Below are 23,716 nucleotides of genomic sequence, written 5' to 3' on the forward strand. Positions count from 1 at the left end.
TGTTTTCCTCATCTCTTGGATTACATTTTGAAGGACAAACATCATCAACGCTAGAAAAGAGATCAGAATTTAACCAGGGGTGATAAATTTCAATTTCAGGAGAAGTGTTAGCATTGTGGTTAAAATTTAATTCATCAAATACAACATTTCTAGATATTTTGATACGCTTACTCACGGGATCATAACATATGTATCATTTATAATCATCAGCGTACCCCACAAATCTGCACTTCAAGGCCTTATCCTGAAACTTGTGTCGCATTGAACTGTCAGCATGAACATAACATACACACCCCAATACACGCAAATCATGATAACTTGGATGAACACCATGCAAAGAAAAATAGGGTGATTTGTTTTCCAAGATATTCATGGGCAATCGGTTTATGATATGGACTGCTGAATGGAAAGCCTTTGCCCAGAAAGTAACTGTAAGGTTACTATCATGCTCATTGCACTCTCGACAATATGACGATGCTTCCGTTCAGCAATCCCATTTTGTTGAGGTGTATGAGGGCAAGACACCCGCCTACTTATTCCATTAGTCTGGAGAAAATTAATAAAGTCATTTGAAGAGAATTCACCCCCTCTATCACATTGGAAATAAAAGATATTATCAGAAAATTGATTTTGAACAAAAGAATGAAAATTCTGAAATAACTTGAAGGTTTTAGATTTACATTTTATAAAGAAGATCCATGTATACCGAGAGTAGCTATCAACAAAGACGAGATAATATCGAATGCCAGACATGGAAGGAACTGGAGCCAGACCCAAAACATCAGAACCGATAATTTCAGACGGTTTTGAAGCTCTTTTATTAATAGAAGGAAAAGAGAGAATATGACTCTTACACTGAAGACAACTAGAACATTTTTTATCATTGACACTTAAACTTAGACTTGACTTAGGAATAAGACTGCTTGAAACAAGCTTTTTAATAAAATGATTACTACAATGACCTAGACGACTATGCCAAAGATTCGGCTCAATACATTCAGAAAGATTAAAAACACTCTCAGAAGGAACCGAAGAAGATGTGAGCTTTAAGGTGGGAGCAACAGGCTGAACACGAGTGGAAGGATTCTCTTGGAACACATACATATTCCCTTGACGTTTTCCTTCAACGAACGTTTCCCTCGTGTGAAGATCCTTGACACGAACAGAAAAGAGAGTAAACTCAACTGAAGCATTAATATCATCTACAAGCTTAGAGACAGAAACAATATTTTTCTTAATATTAGGAGCATGAATGACATTTGAAAGAGTGAGTGAAGAGTTGGACATAGGGATGACAGAGTTTCCAATGTGAGAAATATGGTGATGAGATCCATCTTCAGTAACTATACTATTTTTACCAACATAAGAAACAAGATTTAGGAGCTTACCAGCATCACCAATAACATGAGTAGCTGCTCCAAAATCAACATACCAAGTGCCTTGATCATTCTGTTTCAGATTCAAGTCAACCAATGCAGATAATAACTGTAGATGGAAAGGCTTAGAGAATAAACAGAAACGAGAAAGAGAGAAAGTAAGAACTTAGAAACTTAATTAGGTCTAATCTCCTTAAGTTTAAATAGAGATTAACCAAGAGAACAAAATTACATTAGAGTCCCTCATTATGTATAAAATACCAAAAACAACCTTAAGACTAAATAAACTTTACTTTAAAGTGGTCGACTTATCTTAACACTCCCCCTCAAGCTGGAGCATAGATATCAATCATGCTCAACTTGCCACAACATTTTGAGAAACTGGGCCTGGCAAGAGGCTTTGTAAAAATATCTGCAACTTGATCCTCAAATATTACATGCTTGGTAGAGATATGTCCAGCTTGAACCATATCTCTTATATAGTGACAGTCAACTTCAATATGTTTTGTCCTCTCATGAAATACAGGATTATTGGCTATATATATGTAGCTGCCTTGTTATCACACATCATCACCGTAGGTGATGAAACCTTCACTTAAAGATCGGTCAACATAGTTCGAACCCACATTAATTCAGTTGTCGTTTGGGCCATAGCCCTATATTCTGATTCGGCACTCGACCTAGCAACCACGGTTTGCTTCTTGCTTCTCCAAGAGATTAGGTTACCTCCCACAAATACATAGAATCCTGTGGTAGATTTTCTATCTTCTATAGACCCAGCGTAATCGACATCAAAGTAAGCAACTACTTTCAGGGTACCTCCTTTCTTGAATAATAACCCTTTTCCGGGAGGAGATTTTAAGTACCTGAGTATCATCATTGTAGCATTCCAGTGTACCTCAGTCGGTTTGTCCATGAATTGGCTAACCTTGCTTACAACTAGAGCAATATCAGGTCTAGTCACTGTCACATATAATAACTTCCCTACCAATGAACGATAGCTCCTGCTATTAGCAGGTTTTGACCCCTCATCCAACAAATGAATTTTGTGATCCATGGGAATATTTGCTGGTTTAGCTCCCAACATTCCTGTCTCTTTTAATAAATCAAGAACATATTTCCGTTGAGACAGAACTATACCCTCACTTTTCCTCGCCACTTCAATGCCCAGAAAGTATCTAAGGGAACCAAGGTCTTTTGTAACAAAATGTTTTTGAAGATGAGCCTTCATAGCTGCAATATCTTTCATGTTATCTCCTGTAAGGATGATATCATCCACATATACCACCATAACAACTATGCCTGAGCTAGTTTTCTTAATAAATAATGTGTGGTCTGACACTGACCTATTAAAACCAAATTTTGACATCACCTCAAACAACTTTTGAAACCATGCACGAGTACTTTGCTTTAGACCATATATCGCCTTTCTTAATCTGCACACCTTCTGACACTCCCCCTCAACCACAAACTCAGGAGGTTGTTGCATGTAGATTGTCTCAGATAGATCCCCATATAGGAATGCATTTATCACATCTAGTTGATACAAACTCCATCCACGATGAACAACTACGGAGAGAACAAGACGAATGGTGCCCATACGTGCAACAGGAGAAAATGTCTCAAAGAAATCAACACCATATGTCTGAGTATAACCTTTTGCTACTAACCGGGCCTTGTATCTTTCAATTGAACCATCTGAGTTGTATTTAATGGTGTATACCCATTTGCATCCAATAATGTCCGCATCCAATGGAGGATCAACAAGATCCCATGTTTGTTGAGACAGTAAAGCATCCATTTCATCTTGCATAGCCTGCTTTCACCGACTATCGAGTACTGCTGTTTGACAATTCATAGGAATAGTTTCAGCAGACAAAGCTGAAATAAAAGCTTTCATCTGATTACCAATTCTGGCATGTGACACAAACTGAGACATAGGATATAAGGTACATTGCCGTGTCCCCTTTTGCAGAGCAATTGGCCTGTTATCATCAACAAAAATATCATTGTTGTCAGGAGTACTTACTTAAGAAGAAGAAGAAGATAGAGGCACTGGAGGGGTTGGAGCTCTACGCACATACACCAATGGAGGATTGTGAAATCGTGAGGAAGATGGAGAGGGATTCGGTGATAGGGGCACTGATTCCAAAGGAAAGGGAGGAATAGGAAAAGAAAAGGAGTCATCTTGATCAACTTGCTTCCTATCACCAGTACTGGAATAATATGGAATAGACTCCAAGAAAGATACATCCGCACTGACATACTCCCGACGAGAAATCGGATCATAACATCGATACCCCTTTTGATTTTTGGGATAGCCTATAAACATACACTTAGTGGCTAATTTATCACGGTCAGGCCCGAGTCTGTGTACAAAACAAATGCACTCAAATACCTTGGGAGAAAGAGAGAAGAGGGGTACATTAGGATACAGAATTTGCAAGGGAATTTGGTTGTCCACGGATGATGAAGGCATGCGGTTGATCAAAAAACAAGTTCTGGTAACCACATCACCCCAATATGAAGCAGGAACATTGGATTGAATCATAAGGGTGCGGGCTACATCAAGGAGATGCTTGTGTTTTCGCTCAACCACCTCATTTTGTTGAGAAGTATAGGTACACGTGGTTTGAGGTTGAATACCATGGTCCCGATAAAATTGCAACAGTGCTTTTGTTTTAAACTCAAGGGCATTATCAGTGCGAATAATCTTGACAACAGATTCAAACTGGGTTTTTATTTCAATAACCAATGATTTAAGAATACTAGGAACTTCAAATCTTTCTTTTATTAACACCCAAGACAATTTCGAAAAATCATCAACAATAACAAGATAATAACGACATTGAGTCTTGGTAGGAATTTTACTAGGACTCCATACATCCGCATGAAGAAGTTCAAAGACTTTATGATTGGACTGACTTTGACTAGAAGGAAATGAACTCCTATGATGCTTGCCCAACTGACATGCTTCACACTGAAATGATATAGTAGATGGAATTTGAGGGATGACACGATGAAGCTTTGACAAAGACGGATGTCCGAGACGACGATGCCACTGAACAGGACTCGAGAAATCATCGTCTGCAGCATAAATGTTACCTATAGGGTGATGTAGATAGTAGACTCCATTTTCTTCATAGCCTCCACCAATCTTCTTCCCCGTCAACAAATCCTGAAAATGACAACACACAGGATCAAATATCACTCTACAATTTAGCTCTTTTATAAGGCAACTAACAGAGAGTAAACTTTGAGGAAATGAAGGATCATGAAGGACATTGTTACTTGTAAGGAAGAAGATATAGAAACATTTCCCTGTCCAATAATAGAGGAGGAACTCCCATCGACTAATGAGACACCCCGATGTGCAGTAATAGCCTTTAGATCTGTAAAATTTTGAGAATTTCCGCATAGATGTCTAGATGCACCAAAGTCAATAATCCACTTACTATCATGGAGAGAAAGATGGTCTCCAGTTGAGTAGGCCACACCAGTTATAGGAGAAGAAGAACTTGATGGACGATAAGCAACCAGTTCATCATATTCTGCACGACTAAGAGTGATACAATCACTGGGGAAAGTGGTGTCATTTGCTACCTCTAGTTTAGTAGCATTGGCTTTTGGAACATTAGGCTTCAATGAAGAAGAAGCAGGCCTTCCATGTTTATCCCAGCAACGATCTTCTAAATGTCCTGATTTTCCACAAAAGGTACATTGGAGTTTACCTCTACCTCCCATACCTCTTCCACGACCTCTTCCTCTAATATTCATGTTAAAATGTAAAACTGTACATATATGTATATATAATAATATTATATTATTATATATATATATATATATATAAATACATTTTTAATTTCTTTCTTTTCTGTATTTTTTTTCCTTTATTTTTATTTTTTGTCTTTATGTCATCTAGTTCAGTTTGAACTAGAATGACTGTTGCTAGTCAAGTCCTGTCCAGACTTGACTAGCAATAGAGCTGTTGGACTGACACAGTCCAACAGCTCTTAATAGAGCTGTTGGACTGACACATTCCAACAGCTCTAAATAGAGCTGTTGGACTGTGCCCAACAGCTCTATTGAGTCCTCTTTCAGCTGTGTATATAAAGGGGTGCAGCCCCTCTTGTATTTTTCTCCAATGCTTCTTAAGCAATTGGTTTTTCATATCAATAAAGAATACATTTTTATTTTTATTTTGTTTCCAGTTATACCCTTTTTAAGGGTTATGCTTTAGTGTCATTCTTGACACTTGCTCTTGTTAATCAAAGCTCGTGTTTCGAAGATCCCCATTTCATTTCATGGTATCAAAGCCGCGGAAGTACTAAATCTTGAGGAAAAGCTGCCTCGGTTTCCGTGCCCGTTTGCAAAAGTGTTCGCCGCTTGAAGAGAAGTGTTTTATCACTTCATTGGAGAAGATTTCACATCTTGTTGTATTGTTTTTTTTTTCTTTCTTTCTCATTTTCCTTCTTGTTTCTCTTCTATCCCTATTCTTTCTCTCCTTGTAATCGATGGATGACAATGATAAAGTCACCATCATGCCTATGAAACTAAGCGATACGAACTATGTAACATGGGCTTCAATCATGAAGCACCATATATGGGGAAAAGGCTTATGGGGGATTGTGGATGGTTCCGATTCGGAACCTAAGCTATCTCTTACTAAAAAGGAGGGAGATAAAGACGTCCCTCTATCGGAAGAAGAGAAAATCAAGGCTATTGCCTCATACGAGAAGAAATGGAAAGAATGGAGAATATCTCATGCGAAGATAATGTCATGGCTTATCAATAGCGTTGACATTAAAAAATGCTCAAGTCTTGCCAAATTTGATCATGCCGATAAGGCATGGGAATACCTTAAGAATATGTATTCCCTTAAAGATATTGCACACGTGTGCAACCTCCAAGAAAAAGTTCGAATGATGACACAAGGAGACAAAACTATTCGTGAATATTACAATGGGTTGTCCGAACTTTGGGAAGAACTTTCCCTTTTAGAACCAAAGTGGCATTGTGCCGAAGACATCGAGCTTCGTCAGAAACAACTCGATGTTGAACATTTTTACCAGTTTATCACTGGATTAAGGCCGGAATTTGAAACCACTAAATCGGCCCTACTTCACCGGGGAAAAATTCCTTCTATTGTTGAAACTATTGAAGAGTTAACAATGGAAGAAAATCGTCTCCGGAAAGGTTCTTTAAAAATTGAAGATGATTCCGTTTTAGCCGTGTCTAGACCAGGGAATCATGTTCGATCATATAGGCCTCCTCACTTTAACCGACAAAATGGTGACTATGATAAGAAGAAAGTTATTTGTCATCACTGTCATGAACCGGGACACTACAGGCCACAATGTCCCAAACTTAAGGAGCTGAGAGAAAAAAAAGCTGCAATTGCTGGATCGGAGCCTAAAGATCAGGATGCACCAGTTTCCCTGGCCCAACTAATGGAGATCCTTCAGCCTCTCATCAAAGGTGCCTCTTCCTCATCTGAAGCTTCAACCGGCGCAGCAGCCTCATCTTTTTCTGATTTAGGTAAAATTTCTTGGCTTCTTGACTCTGGTGCATCTTTTCATATGACCCCAAATAATCAAAGTCTATCCAAATGTGTTAAAAATAAAACAAGTGTGTCAAAGGTCTTTACTGCTGATGGGACTTCTCTTGAAATAGAAGGAATAGGAGATTTTGAAAAAATTTATAAAACAAAAAAAATTTTTATTCCAGAAATTAGACATGTTCCCAAATTAAATTTAAATCTTTTATCTGTATCTCAAATTTCTGATTATGGGTGTAATATTTCTTTTTCTTCTCATGGTTGCTGGGTACAGGATCGCCAGTCAGGCAAGCTGATTGGGGAAGGCCATAGAGAAGGAGGACTCTATTACATGGATTTTTTGGAAATGCCGAAGAAAGCTTTTTGTTATAATATTCAAAAAATAGAGTTGGAACTGTGGCATAAGAGACTTGGTCACCCACATATAGCCAAAATCCAACATTTTCCAAATCTAGGGAAATTTTGTAACTCTGAATCATTTGATTGTAAAGATTGTATTCTCGGCAAAATGAAAAGATTATCATTTCAGAACAGAACCTGTTTCTCTTCAAGACCACTTGAATTAATACACTCGGATGTTTGGGGTCCTGCACCAGTAATTTCTAAAGGAGGATTTGTTTACTATGTTATTTTTGTCGATGATTTCTCCCGACATACGTGGATGTACTTTCTCAAACATAAGTCTGAAGTATTTTCATACTTTCAAACTTTTCATAATATGGTTAAAAACAAATTTCAAAATGATATTACTATTTTTCGCACAGATTCAGGGGGAGAGTTTTTATCCACAGATTTTCAAAATTATCTTAAATTGCATGGCATCACACATCAAAGATCTTGTCCTTATACACCTCAACAAAATGGACTGGCAGAACGAAAACATCGCCATATTATAGAAACCACTAGAACTTTATTAATAGCAAATCAAGTCCCTAAAGACTTTTGGGCAGAAGCTGCCTTAACTGCCACCTATCTCATTAATAGGATGTCATCTTCTTCGTTACAAAATATCACTCCCATTGAAAAACTTATGAACATTTCTCCAGACTACTCTAGATTAAGAATATTTGGGTGCAAATGTTTCATATTTACTGACAAAAATGATAAACTTTCCCCTCGTGCGATTCCCTGTGCCTTTTTAGGATATGCTGAAAACCAGAAAGGTTATAGATGTTTTGACTTCAAAAATAATAAACTATATGTGTCTAGAAATGTTTCCTTTCTTGAAAAGGAGAGCTTCTTTGATTTTAGAAAATTAAAAGACGTCACTGAGTACTCCTTTTTGCTAGATCTAACATCAACATCTGATGAATATGACCTTGATTGTAACTTTGATGATGATCCAAGAATTATTGATCTTAATGTTCAAAATGAAGAAGTTCATAGAGATACTAGTATTCAATATTCCAGGCGACAAGAGTCTAATACTCCATGTGCACTTGAGAAATATTCTAACATTCCAACTAGACAATCATCCCGAATCTCGAGGCCTCCAGAAAAGTTTGTATCATACGAGTCTTTCTCACCCACATATAGGGCAGTTATTGCATTAATTCACTCATATTAAGAACCATCCACATATTTTCAAGCAAAAAATGATATCAAATGGATAGAAGCCATGAAAGTTGAATTAGATGCACTTGAAAAGGCTTCTACATGGAATATTCAAGGTCTTCCTCCAGGGAAGAAAACTATAGGATGTCGATGGGTTTATAAAATTAAAACCAAGAGTGATGGTACTCTTGAAAGATATAAAGCCCGTTTAGTAGCCAAAGGTTATGCCCAAGAATATGGGATTGATTATGAAGAAACCTTTGCTCCGGTGGCTCGTATGACTACTGTCCGAACCTTAATTGCCTTAGCTTCTATCAAAAAATGGTCTATTTTTCAAATGGATGTCAAAAATGCTTTTTTAAATGGAAAGCTAGTTGAAGAAGTATATATGGAACCCCCTCCTGGTCTAAGTATTCCTAAGGGTAAAGTCCTTCGCTTAGAAAAAGCTCTTTATGGACTTAAACAAGCACCAAAAGCTTGTTATGATAGGTTTAGTCGTGTTATGATTGATATTGGTTTTCAATTCTGTTTAACTGACACTGCTTTGTTTATTAAGAATTCTGATGCAGGGATCATTGTGCTTCTTCTCTATGTGGATGATATGATCATCACCGGAAGCGATAAACAGGGAGTTGAAACAATCAAAACACTTCTTAAATCTCATTTTGAAATGACTGATTTGGGCTTGTTGAGATATTTTTTAGGCATTGAAGTTGCTTATTCTCCTAGAGGATATTTATTATCTCAGACTAAATTTGCTTTTGATATTGTTTTCAGGTCTGGTATTACTGATGATAAGAAAGTTGACACTCCAGAAGTTGTTAATGTTAAAATGAAGATTGATGATGGAGAACTTCTTGCAGACCCTACTCCTTACAGACAGCTTGTCGGGGCACTTTCCTATCTATCCATTACCAGACCAGATATAGCACATGCTGTTCATATGGCAAGTCAATTTCAACATGCTCCTACTTCTGTTCATATGGGAGCAGTCATGCGTATTATCAGATACATCAAGTCCTCTCTTTCACGAGGACTTTTCTTATCTTCCTCCTCTTCTCTTGATTTAATTGCATATACTGATGCTGATTGGGGAGGTGATCCCAATAACAGACACTCAACCACTGGCTTTTGTGTCTTTTTAGGGGAATCATTAATCTCGTGGAGGTGTAAAAAGCAGCAGAAGGTATCTCTCTCATCCACCGAAGCTGAATACAGAGCCATGGCAACCACGACCATGGAAGTAGTTTGGCTCCGACGACTGCTTGCTGACATGGGAGTTGAAGCAACAAAGGCTTCACAAATGTGTTGTGACAACAAAAGTGCGATCTACATTGCCAGTAACAGAACATTCCACGAACGCACCAAACACATCGAAATGGATTGTCACTACGTCAGAGAGGAATATCTACACGGGATAATTGATCTGCCATATGTCACTTCAGAATATCAGTTAGCAGACCTCTTTACAAAGCCTCTCGCTGCTCCCCGATTTCACTTTCTCTTAGACAAACTTTCGCTCATTGTACCGTAAGTTTGAGGGGGAGTGTTAAAATGTAAAACTGTACATATATGTATATATAATAATATTATATTATTATATATATATATATATAAATACATTTTTAATTTCTTTCTTTTCTGTATTTTTTTTCCTTTATTTTTATTTTTTGTCTTTATGTCATCTAGTTCAGTTTGAACTAGAATGACTGTTGCTAGTCAAGTCCTGTCCAGACTTGACTAGCAATAGAGCTGTTGGACTGACACAGTCCAACAGCTCTTAATAGAGCTGTTGGACTGACACATTCCAACAGCTCTAAATAGAGCTGTTGGACTGTGCCCAACAGCTCTATTGAGTCCTCTTTCAGCTGTGTATATAAAGGGGTGCAGCCCCTCTTGTATTTTTCTCCAATGCTTCTTAAGCAATTGGTTTTTCATATCAATAAAGAATACATTTTTATTTTTATTTTGTTTCCAGTTATACCCTTTTTAAGGGTTATGCTTTAGTGTCATTCTTGACACTTGCTCTTGTTAATCAAAGCTCGTGTTTCGAAGATCCCCATTTCATTTCAATTCATAGTATTTTTTCGTCCATAACTAGATGAAACAGCTAAAGCAGATGACTGAGATGCAGGTTATAATTGTGGAAGAGAGATGGCAAGTCTACTCGACCGATTGTATGCATCAGCAAGAGTAGGAACATCAGACCTGGTTAACATTTGGACTTTAGCAACTGAGAACTCTGAAGATAGTCTTGTGAGCAACCGAGCAACCATAGACTGTTCTTGATGATCCTTTTGTTTTGAACAACACAGTGGTCTATGAGCATTAAGTCTTTCAAAAGCAGCTTTGACGGAGGTATAATACTGGGCCAATGTCTGATCACCTTGCTGCAAATTATATATTTCTTGTTCAACTTGGAGAATACGACTCACATTAGTCTCTTGAGAGTACGTATCTCGAAGATTGTCCCACATCTGATTAGCCGTATTATAGTAAATTAGTCCATCTGCAATATGAGGTTCAATGTTGTTCATGATCCATGACATAACAATGTCATTATCTTCTTCCCAAGTAATGTATTTTCCTGTCTTATCATTTGGTTTAGATTCCAATAGTATGTGTTTTCTATGATGTCTAGACACTGCCATCATAAAAGTTCTAGACCACCGTGCATAATTAGTTTCATTTAATTTCACAGAAGACCCATAGGAGAAAGGATTTGCAAAGGCTTTATATTCTCTAATAGCCTCATTCTTGAAATCAGATTTCAAGATGTCACCCATACTGAATAACACTTCCTCAGTAGTCACCATGAATAGTGCTGTTGCAATAAAACTTCCACAAACACTTGTTAAAACTGATAGAGATCAACTCCACACTATGCAAATCCACTATTATGATAAGTCTTCACCACGACATTAGATCTACAATCAGATCTGAACCAACCAGAATAAATGGTTAAAAAAAATCAAATCATGGAAGCTCCCCTCAAGGGATCCATTTTCGGAGCCGCCATGACCACCTTCTCTCCTCTCGGTAAGACTCTTTGGCTCTTAGACTCGGGTGCATCCTTTCATATGACTCCAAATGTTTTTGCACTTTCTAAATACTCAAAAAATTTGTCACCTTTTGTCTCTACCGTGGATGGGGCTTCTCTTGAAATAAAAGGAATTGGTGATTTTGAAAGACAGGGTTTTTTTATTCCTAAAGTTAGATTTATCCCAAAACTAAATTTAAATTTGCTTTCCGTCTCTCAACTTTCGGATCATGGGTGTGATATCAAATTCTCATCAAATAAATGTTGGATACAGGATCGCCGGTCTGGGAAGTTGATTGGGGAAGACTCTAGGAAGGCAGATCTTTATCTTATGGAATTTCTTCAAATTCCAAAACCCTCTTTTTGTAATGTTGCCCAACATAAAGATATAAATGTTTGGCATAAACGCCTTGGGCATCCAAATATTGTCAAGCTTTCTTATTTACATTTTGCTAAAACTTTATGTAAAGACAACTTCAATTGTGATGATTGTATACTTGGTAAAATGAGAAGCTTACTTTTTGGACAAAGAACTATGTTTTCAACTAAGCCTTTTGAAACTGTGCATTCGGATGTTTGGGGACCGACACCCGTAGTGTCTAAGAGAGGGTTTTCGTATTATGTCATTTATGTTGATGATTTCTCAAGATATAGTTGGATATACTTCCTCAAACATAAACATGAGGTTTTCTCTACTTTTAAGGTCTTTCATATGACGATACAAAATTAATTCAATAGTAAATTACAAATTTTTAGAACCGATTCCAGAGGAGAATATCTCTCAAATGATTTCAAAAGTTATATTGAAAATAATGAGATTGTTCATCAAAGGTCTTGCCCGAAAACACCTCAACAAAATGGGTTAGCCGAATGAAAGCATAGACACATAATAGAAACTACAAGGACTTTGCTAATTTCTCAAAAAATTCCAAAAAGATTTTGGGCCGAAGCGGCTCTTGCATCGGTTTACCTCATAAATCGACTTCCATCCAAAAATTTGAATCAAATATCTCCATATGAAACCTTGTATAAAAAAGAACCTGATTACAATAGATTAAGAATTTTTGGTTGTAAATGTTTTGTCCTCACCGACAAGAATGCTAAACTATCTCCTAAAGCTATTCCTTGTACGTTTTTAGGATACTCCGAAACACAAAAAGGTTTTAGGTGTTATGATATTAAAAATGATAAACTATATGTCTCAAGAAACGTAACCTTTTTAGAAAACATGAGTGGTTTTGAAGAACACAAAACTCATGAAGATAATGTCGATTACTCTTTCTTGTTTGAACTATTATCTAGAAATGATGACTTTTTTAGCGAAGATGAATTAAATGAGAATGAGAATATAAGTGGAAGTATTCTTCAACCTATCCAACATGAAGAAGAAGTGATTGTTGAACCAATTACCTATTCACGTAAAGATAAAAGTACTTTTAAAAGTGCGTTAGAGAAATATAGTGACCCTAGTGAACCTTCCAACCATTCTCGAAGAACTGAAAGATCTAGGAAAAATCCCTCTAGATTTATATCCTATGAGTCTTTTTCTCCAAAACATAGGGCATGCCTTAATGCCATTCACTCATATCAAGAACCTAAAAATTTTGAAGAAGCTAAGGAAATGATAGAGTGGAGGGATGCCATGGACAACGAACTTAGAGCCCTTAACAAAGCCATAACTTGGGTCTTTCAGTAGCTTCCAAAAGGAAAGAAAACAATAGGATGTAGATGGGTTTTTAAAGTCAAAACCAAGAGTGATGGCACTCTTGAAAGATATAAAGCCCGCCTTGTCGCAAAAGGATATAGTCAAGAATACGACATTGATTACGAAGAAACCTTTGCCCCTGTTGCACGGATGGTCACCGTAAGATATTTGATCACCATTGCATCTATTAAAAATAGAATATTTACCAAATGGATGTTAAAAATACTTTTTTAAATGAGGACCTTAATGAAGAAGTTTGCATGAATGCTCCGCCTGGCATGGTCGTGCCAAAGGGAAAAGTTCTTCGCTTGCAAAAAGTGCTCTATGGTTTAAAACAAGCTCCCAAGGCTTAGTATGATCGATTTAATGAAGTAATGGTTTAAGATGGTTTTACATCATGCTACACTGACACTGTTCTGTTTGTCAGAAAGTCTGATGCAAGTATTGTGGTTTTACTGTTGTATGTTGATGATATGTTGATAACAGGTAGTGACATAAAGGGCATCAAAAGTATTAAAAACACTTTAAAAGAAAGGTTTGAAATGTCAGACTTGGGATATCTGACATACTTTCTTGGTATCGAGGTAGCCTACTCTCATAGAGGTTATTTTTTGTCTCAAACTAAACTTGCATGTGAGATTCTTGACAGATCAGATATTACTGATGATAAAATCTGTGAGACCCCTGAAATGGTGGGATAAAAAATGAAGATCGATGATGGGATACTTTTGGAGGATCCTACTCCCTACCGACAACTTGTGGGGTCCCTAATGTACCTTAGCATCACAAGGCCAGACATCTCACACGCCGTGCACACTGCAAGCCAATTTCAGCATGCTCCTACATCCGTCCATATGATCACCGTTCTGCGCATTGTCAGATACATAAGGGGAACTTTAAACAAGGGAGTTTTTCTTTCCACATCTTCTGAGTTAAATTTAATTACATATACTGACTCTGATTGGGGAGGTGATCCAAATAATCGTCACTCCACTATAGATTTTTGTATATTTTTAGGTGAATCCCTGATCTCATGGAGATGCAAGAAACAACAGAAGGTGTCTCTATCATCCACAGAAGCAGAATATTGAGTCATGGCCTCAACAACCATGAAAATTGTGTGGATTCATCAACTACTACAAAACATGGGGATTCAAGTCCAATGACCCACAAAGTTATGTTGTGATAATAAGAGTGCAATCTACATTGTTAAAAATCACACGTTTCATGAACGGACAAAGCATATTGAAATGGACTGCCACTACGTCAGAGAAGCATATTTGCAAAAAGTTATAGATCTTCCTTACGTCACCTCAGAATATCAGTTGACAGACTTCTTCACCAAAGCGCTTTGCTCACCAAGATTCAACTTTCTTCTCTGCAAACTCTCGGTCATTGCGCCCTAAGTTTGAGGGAGGGTGTTAAATTGTATCTTGTGTTAGTGTTCACATATATATATATATATATATATATATATATATATATATATATATATATATATATATATGTGAACACTAACACAAGATACAATTTAACTGATAAAACACCCTATTTGTCCCTATATGGAGTCGAGCCTGATTATAATCATATGCGTGCCTTTGGGTGGGTGTGTTATGTTCATATTGACCGTTCCTTAAGAAATAAATTTCAGGCAAAGGCAATGAAATGCAGATTTGTTGGCTATGACGACAACAACAAGGGATACCGTTGTTACGATTCTTCAAATGGTCAGATCAGAATTTCAAGGAATGTTATATTTGATGAGATGGACCTTGATAATCAAACCCTCCATTTAAAGAATCAACATGACATACTGAGGTTTATCATCCTTGGTTGAATGCAGAACTTTTTGCTAATAAAGGAGAAGGCTGTTTATCAGAATACACACGAGAATCATTACCTCCTGATGCGGCAAAAATGAATGATAGCAATCATTCAACAAATCCAAGTGTAAATAAATTTAGTGGAATTACATATGTGAGACGTACTAGTGTTGTTCCAAATCCAAGCCCAGGGACAGGCATTTCGGTTGTTGTTCCTGATGAATCGTCTGGTCCAAGAAGGTTTAGCAGAGTTTGACATCCAGTTGAAAAGTGGGTTAGTTATGAAAAATTTTCTATGGATCTTTGATTATTTTTGGCCTCGCTAGAACAGGAGAGTGAACCGACTACATTCTATTAAGATGTTATATCAAAGAGATGGGTGGAAGCTATGAATGAAGAGATGGGAGCCTTACATGAATGTGATACTTGGGAGATTGTTCCTAGGCCAGCTGATCGCAATGTTGTGGGATCAAAATGGGTATATAAAATCAAGCGTAAACCAGATGGCAACATTGAGAGGTATAAAGCCAGGCTCATTGCAAAGGGTTTTACCCAAGAGCATGGGCAGGATTATGATGAGACTTTTAGTCCTGTGGTAAAAATGGGAACCATTCACATTATTTTATCTTTGGCTACTGAACATGGATGGTCATTGAGTCAGTTGGACGTCAAAAATGCATTCCTACATGGTGAATTAAAGGAAGAAATTTATATGGAGCAACCGGTCGGATATGCAGAAAAGGACCCTCAGACACATGTTTGTAGGCTGAAAAGAGCCTTGTATGGATTGAAACAAGCCTCACGATCGTGGTTTGAGAGTTTTTCTCTTGAGATACAAAAGCATGGGTTCTGTCGTTCAACCTTTGATCATTCCCTTTTTATGTTTAGAGAAAAGTCTGTTGTTACCATCCTTCTTATATATGTGGACGACATTATTCTTACAGGTAACTCCAGGAGTCATATTGAAAACATTAAGAAGCTTTTGGGTCATAGATTCAAGATGAAAGATCTTGGAGATTTATGTTACTTTCTTGGAGTGGAAGTTGACAGAGATAAAGCAAAACTGACTCTAAGCCAACACAAATATACTCTTGATGTTCTTACCAAAACAGGGATGAAGTATTGCCGCCCTCTCAGTACTCCTAGTGTTTTGCATCAGAAGCTTAGTGAACAAGATGGAGACTTGTATCAAGATCCAACAGGATACCGTAGCATAGTGGGAATGCTACAATATCTTACATTTACCCGCCCTGACATTGTATATTCAGTCAATCAAGTCTCCCAGTTCATGCATCAGCCTCGTACTGGTCATATGGAAGCGGTAAAACGTATATTGCGCTACTTAAAGGGAACAATTAGAGATGGAATTGTATATAAACCAAATTTGACAAAGGCAAGTGCTCATGAAATTACTATTTACACTGATGCTGATTGGGCAGGAGATCCAAATGACAGAAAGTCTGTCTCAGGATACTGTATTTTCCTTGGTCCAAACTTAGTGTCTTGGAGCAGCCGCAAACAGAAAGCGGTTGCTAGGTCTAGCACAAAGGCCGAGTACAGGGCGATGGCATCTATTAACCGAGATAGGAGAACCCATTTCACAATCTTTCTTATTGTGTGACAACCAGAGTGCTATCAACACTTTCTTCAATCCGATTTGTCATAGTCGGACAAAACATATTGAGATTGATCAACATTTTATCCGACAAAAAGTTGAAGACAAGGAAATAGAACCTCTCTTTGTCCGTACAAAAGTGCAAGTGGCAGATATGTTTACCAAGGGTCTCACGAAGGACAAATTTTGGGCTTTAAAAGGCAAGTTGGCCATGGTCCAAAACCATGTACAACTTGAGGGAGAGTGAAAGAAAAAGAGATTGGATGGATCATACTGGATTTGTTTTAATCTAGATCCAGATCCATATCCATGTGACGTCTTTAGTTTTTGTTACAGTTGTAATTTTCTGTATTTTATTAGGGGTAGAATCGACCCCTTATATTTTGTAACCCTACCTCTTTATATTGTTAAATGAATAGGACCCAGGCAGTAAGTCTTGCACTTGGTTGTGCAGCAGCCTCTTCTTCCTCAGCTTCATTCTTCACTCATCGTGAACACTCTAAAACTAACACTTGCCACTCTCTAATATAATGAGCTATGCATTTGAAGGTCGTTGAATCCTTCAAGTCTTGTTAAAAACTTAAATGCTTAAAGAATGAAAAAGAAAACGTATTCAATTCTATGAAAGATATTTTCAACCATATTTCATGTGCATATCTATTTTGAATTTTTAATCATTCTATAGTCATGTTGTGTAGCATTTTGAAAGGTTGCTGTATATGTGCCTTAACTTCCCAAAATTCCTGTATTATGCAGTTAATTGTAATGAGGGCACATTGAAAGGAGATTTATTTTATATAGAGTAATTGAAATTTGAAATTAAATTAATATTATATTAAAGCACATGTTAAAAGAACAGAAGGCACTTCCATTGTCATGGCAAATAGCCAAATACATGCACCACGGATTTAAATGATTGTCCAAATCAGCATAAGCCATGTTTCCAAATTCATCTCTTTCCATCTTGTACCATCTACATATATGCAGTAGCAAAATTAGAGTTCACTTTTCCTCACCATTCTCTTCTTTGATGTGCTCATCCAATGCATGCTGGATCATCATTAGAATAAATTTCTTCAACAGAAAATCTCATCCCACTGTTCTTTCTACAAATCAGCCTCACTTTTCTCATCATCATCATGAACCTACTGATTCATGAGCTATTTTTTCCCCCTTTATCTTTTGACTGCCACTTAGTATTTCAGTTTGCATATTCTGAAGCCCTAAATTTCACCTTATTGTCAACCATTTGAGGGAGTTATACCCTCATGAACTAGTTTGTTGTTGCTTGGTTATTTGTCATTTTTTATCTACTCAATACAAAATCATGTCTGCATTCATACCACTAACAATGCAATCTGGATAGTTCCCACATAGATGTCCATTCTTCCTTCTGATTTCCGCCTTGTACAGGCCCACCTATTTTGTAATACGGGAAAATACCAACTCCTTCAAAGTAAAGCAAAAACTGTATTGCAGACTTGAAAACCTTATTTAGGCCTTCTTTTTTCAATTTAGATTTTACTCTATAAGAAATATTTGTGGAACTCCAAACCTGAAATTGCTTCAGTTTGGTGGTCTGTTTTTTTCCCCTGTTCTTTCTCTGTCCTTTTATGAATTTCATCCCTAAATTTTTTTATGTAGATAGATTTCCATTTCCATTTTAACAGTACAAAGTCTCACAGGAAGGATTTTCTGTTATGCTGGCAGAGGAAAATTTGACCGTCTAATGCATGTTCAGGCAATGTAACATTCTACTTCATTTGAAAGGTCTGCATCTGAAAGAAAATTTAAATGCAGGAGCAACAATTGCCTGTGGGACCAGAGCTTGTGCTATCATGATTACAGCTGTCCTTTTGGGTCACTCTGAAAGGATCAATTAAATGATGATAAAATTAAGTGGGTTTTCTATCCTAAATGTTTCTTTCAGTCTTATTGTACACTATCTGTAGACATGTTTGATGCTGCACCATGTTAAATAGGAATGTTGGTGGCATTGCCTGATGGTCCATTGATGATAGAGTGGAGGGAGGGCGATAATCATGTTTATGTGACTGGCCTTGCTGAACTGGTATTTATGAGTCTGTTCTGCTGTGATTAGTCTAGAACAGTTCCTAAAATATCTCTTTGGGTGGGTTGGCTTGCAAAAAACTGTACTTTTTTGTAATTTATGTGAAGAATCATGTGTTGTCTTCTTCTGTGGTCCTTTTGTAGGGGTAATCGCACTTCATTATGTCATCTTTTATTGCATATTGTTTTGTACTATGTGATTCTTCCTCGCGAACTTGTGCTGAGAAACCTAAACCTTTTGTCGAGTTTGTTATTTTTCATTCAGATACTCCATGGACTTCTGACATGAAAAAAGCTGAGGGTTTTGATGTTCATAGCTCAAGACAAATGTTAAAAATCTGCCAATCTGTTGACAGGTCATTTTGATTAGTTGTCCAAACATGTTCACATTCATGCAGCAAACTTTCATTGGGATACATGATCTGTAAATTTAGGTAAGAAGGACCATCTGCACTGGATTTGACTGCACTATGGTATGAGTTTGATGCCTCGACCAAGGAATCTTGAGGTTCTTAGTTGAATTAGTTGGATAGAACACTATTTGGTAGGCTGGACCATATGGTCCGGACTTGATTATCAAATAATAAGAGTTTGATGCCTTATCCAAGGAATCTTGTATTTGAATCTTACAGCTTGGATATAACAAAAAAGGACCACCACCAAGAGGCATCTTTATTTGGGGTTGGATTATCCAAGGTTTAGTGAGCTATACCATTTTCTTGTGATTTTTTTAACCAGCGGAAAGAAAAACATAACAGAAGTGTATATTAACTCAAAATATTAGTGGTATTGGGTGGAGTAGCATGCCACTTTCTCACCATTGCTTAGGCTTAACTTTTAGGCCCTCATTTCTTTTTTCTCTCTTTTCCTTTTTCAAATGTTGGCTTTCTGCCTTAGGTTAGCTTTGCTGTATCACCAGACACCCTCCCTTAGCTTGTGCTCAGGACCACAATTCAACTAGCAGGGCTTATGGATCAGTGAACCTGATACATTATTGCTTTTGTTATCTACTTCATAGTTTAATGATGAATAGTTTTTGCGCTCTCAAGAGATCTATGAAATTGGATTGTCATTGCCTTCATATTTCCATTTCCTTCTACTTTTCTCACCCTATCCTTGCTTTGCTCAACTAGAATGCACCTATTTGTATGTTGTGGTCGCATGATTTGGTCATACTTCTATCTTAAATGCCAAACGAGCCCTTTCCTATGCATGTGTGCACTCGCATGCATGCATGCATGTGTGTGTGTTCATCATGGTTCTTTTGATAACTAGGTGGGCCTGCAAGTCTACTCAATGGTTATGTCTGTTCGTTTCCTATTCTGTGGTGGACCAGGATTGAAATTGGAGCACTGAAGCCAACATTTAAGTTATCACAATTTGTATGGCTTTGGTCTTATCATAGTCAATCAGGATTCGACAGGACTAGTGCTGTACTATATGACAGTCTCTTTAACTTTAGATAGAACTATGCCTGTGAACATTGGTGGTTGTTATTTTCAGTTTTCTCTGGGGCTTTGGCCTTTAATCATTTGGGTGGATCAGGACTTCTTCAGGCATATCTGGACCATGATAAGCTAGTCAGTCTAGATCGATCAAGGCCTTGTGGCAGTAATTTGAGAGAGAGAGAGAGAGAGAGAGAGAGAGAGAGAGAGAGAGAGAGAGAGAGAGATTTCCTTGTCCGAATGTCTTGTCAAAATAATGTTGTTACTACCGACTCGCACGAACTCTCAAAAGACCAAAAGAGAGAGAGATTTCCTTGTCCGAATGTCGTCAAAATAATGTTGTCACTACCTACTCCCACGAACTCTCAAAAGGACCAAGTTCCACTCTAGTCCCCGACTTTATCCTTCAGTACATGCATGCATCTGTTACCGGCAATGAACCTCGTGTTCCAAAGGCAAAGAATAATAATCATGTTCATTGTCTCCCAACAAAGATCTCCCCACATTGCCTCTCTAAAAATCCTACTTTTGGCTCTCTAAATATAAAGAAAATTCCACCACAAAAATTTGGCTCAGTGGTGTCGCTTTCTAAGTATAGTTTTTTTTGTGGTCCTCTAGGTGGTTTGTGTATTATTATATATCACTATGAAATAATTCAAAGAAATATAAAGACAGATATTACATACTAATGAGCATTAAATTTCATGACTAAGATAATATACAAGAAGCACACACAACAGAGAATGGATGGGTGGCAGGCTTATGTGCAAGGTGCACATGCATACATTGGTGGTCCAGTTTGGTTGGTAGTGTGAAACAAGCCACTTTAGAATCTACCAAGAATTTGTCCCCATGTTTGAGCCTTAAACAAAAGGGTCTCCAGCAGAAAATTCATCTTCATCCATCTTCCATAGTGAGTCACAGTAGTTCTCCCACAAAGGAGAAGCCATTGAAGTGCAATAAAGCATGCTTCCTTCTTCCTTCTCACTCTCATAAACGGGGAAATTAAGCATCTCCGAGGCTGCAAATTCCTTCCACATCTGCTCCATGAAGTTTCCTCTGCTGCCCTCTGCTGGTTCTGTGCATACGGCATCTTTCTGACTCATCTCGCTCGAACCTCCACATTTTGAATTTTCAGGGATGGAGGCCCCGGCTTCTAACTCAGACCTCACTTGCTGCTGATCTGATGTCAAACAAGACAGTGATGATGATGAAGGTGAAGATGAAGACGAAGACACACACAAATTCTCGTTACGTTCTTGGGCCTTCTTCCTCATATGTGTCCTCCAGTAGTTCTTGATCTCATTGTCTGTGCGGCCTGGCAATTTCCTGGCAATCCTTGACCACCTGCAAGCTGTTTTGGTTACTACAATGCTTGAAAAAACATCACAAACTCAAAACTATGACTCTCTTCATACTTTTGGAGATATTGGCCAAGCTCAAATGGAACTATGCTGAGTCCTGCATAATCATGATACTACTGCAACTTGTGTGCATCATAGCAAGAAAAACAAACTCTAGAATCTTCTAATATTATTTGTGAACTGTTACAACCATGGTTAGTTCAACACAACACATGGACCCATCCAAGTTGAACCCTTTGTCATAAGGACATGGAGTTCGGACACGGGGCACATTATTTTGTTTAATTTTCTACTAAAAATAGTATACAAGGGGACACGACTATGGCTAAGTTGGAGCATCCCTGTGACATAGGTTGAACCATGTAGTAAAAGTTGTATTACTAAAAACCAGAAAACCAAAGTGCCAGAAATTGATGTTTAGAAGTTGTATATCATATCATTAATACTTAATGGCCATGATTAAGAACTAGCTGCTTGAGACCATTAAGTTAGCTTAGTCATGGTGACACCGAAATTGGAGATATGATGCATAGCCAACATCCACAGCAGATTCAGTCTAAGATGTACAAATCCACCATGCACACATACATCTATCAGAATGGGATTGGCTTGAATGCTTAAAAGCAACTCTACCCATTTCAGTTTGATGCATGTCAGTAGTAGCAAAAGACAGACCTGTTGCCCCAACGAGCATGGAGCTCAAGGACCAAGCGTTCCTCCTGAGGGGTCATCCTTCCACGTTTGAGGTCAGGTCTGAGGTAGTTAACCCAACGTAGCCTGCAGCTCTTGCCTGTCCTGTTCAGACCTACAGCAAAAATTCAAGAGGGGTTAAACCCTGAAACCCCCCACCAGCATGAGCTCAGCTCCAAATTTAAGTCTACCTAGCAGTGTCACCCTCCTCCCCTCAAACCTGATACTTTTGCTATGAAATCCCAGCGTCTTTCTCCAAAGAGCCCCACGAAGCACACTAGTTGGAGGTCCTCCTGCTCGGTCCATGGACCCTTCCGAGTCTGAGCCCCTTCATGCACCACCACCATCCTCTCCTTCTATCTACCAACCAGATCTATGGCCCAAGTTCTGCCTCTCCTCTAGGCTGCATATTAATAGTCTCTCTCTCTCTCTCTCTCTCTCTCTCTCTCTCTCTCTCTCTCTCTCTTCATAGCACCAAGAAAATAATTTCCCCTGAGTTTTCTTCTTTTGCTAAAGGATACCAACAAATTTGAATTGAAAATAATAGATGGTTATGAGTTGTTAGAGCTGGTAAAATGGTTTCATGCATCACATGATTACAATATAATACTTTTGTAAAAAATGTCATCAGCTAATGTGGTCCTTAGAACATTTATGGTGGGTTGATTTTGGTAATTTTGTAACCAACAAATGTAACTTTCAATCATAATAGTAAAAAGATCGCCAGTTGTCTCCCCTTAATTTTTTTAATGCAATTTTTGGTGAAAAGAGAAGAACAAATTGTCTAAAATGGTTTCTTATTGCTCTTGATGCAACCATCAGTGTGCAATCTATATATGTTGTTTGCCATCAGTCTTGGGGATGACCCTCTTGACCAATTGGCATATGTGCTTATCTTCTTTTTTGGGTGAAATTTGTGAAACCCCATGTCCCAAAGTTGGTAAAATCAAGACATTTACAGTAATCTTGCAATTAAAAAATATAATTAGCAAAAGTAATCCTTTAATTAACCATGTAACAATATACAATTCATAGTAAGATAATGTATAATATTGACTAACATATTTTTATGTTGTATGTTTAGCATTATGTATTGTGTGGCATTGCATTAATCAAAGTGGGAAATGCCGTCATGATAAGCTCAGCCGTTAGATTTGTGGTGGCAAGGAATCCATGAGATGTACGGACGGGCAGGGGCAGATTTGATTGAGGGGGGTCTGTGGGGAGAAGAGATGACAAGAGACATGGCAGTATGACGTGGAGCACACTAGCCCCCCCTGTGGTCACTCCACTTATCTCTTCCTTTTCAAATATTTTTTTTCTCCCTTTTTCTTTTACCCTTCTTTGCTTCATCTTTTTTCTGTTTGGTTATGGAATTAACCATGGCATTGAAAATCTGAAAATGTTGTGTTAGGGCTTCACTTTCACACAAGATAAGAGGAAGTGAATTTTGGCTTTCTTTTTTCTTGAAAATGGC

At 37.8% G+C, this 23,716-nt stretch overlaps 1 protein-coding gene across 1 annotated transcript; it reads right to left on the reverse strand.

The window, feature by feature from the left end:
• Positions 1 to 20,863: 20,863 nt before the first annotated feature.
• Positions 20,864 to 22,586, reverse strand: MYB59 (myb domain protein 59). The gene is made up of 3 exons (XM_090020040.1): positions 22,460 to 22,586; positions 22,225 to 22,354; positions 20,864 to 21,532 (listed from the first exon to the last, which is right to left on the reverse strand). Exons 1-3 carry the CDS (start codon positions 22,584 to 22,586, stop codon positions 21,049 to 21,051), a joined length of 741 nt encoding a protein of 246 aa, XP_089876166.1. The 3' UTR covers positions 20,864 to 21,048.
• Between the last annotated feature and the right edge of the window lie 1,130 nt (positions 22,587 to 23,716).

Source organism: Nuphar pumila, chromosome 10, assembly GCF_984573655.1.
Source record: "Nuphar pumila chromosome 10, dmNupPumi1.hap1.1, whole genome shotgun sequence".
Taxonomy (NCBI): domain Eukaryota; kingdom Viridiplantae; phylum Streptophyta; class Magnoliopsida; order Nymphaeales; family Nymphaeaceae; genus Nuphar; species Nuphar pumila.

Excerpts from the sequence above, each read along its gene's own strand:
- MYB59 (XM_090020040.1), bottom strand. The coding sequence starts at position 22,586 with ATGGTGGTGGTGCATGAAGGGGCTCAGACTCGGAAGGGTCCATGGACC. Across the intron at positions 22,355-22,459 it reads TTTCATAGCAAAAGTATCAG|GTCTGAACAGGACAGGCAAG; the intron begins GTTTGAGGGGAG and ends TTTTTGCTGTAG. Across the intron at positions 21,533-22,224 it reads CATGCTCGTTGGGGCAACAG|GTGGTCAAGGATTGCCAGGA; the intron begins GTCTGTCTTTTG and ends AACAGCTTGCAG.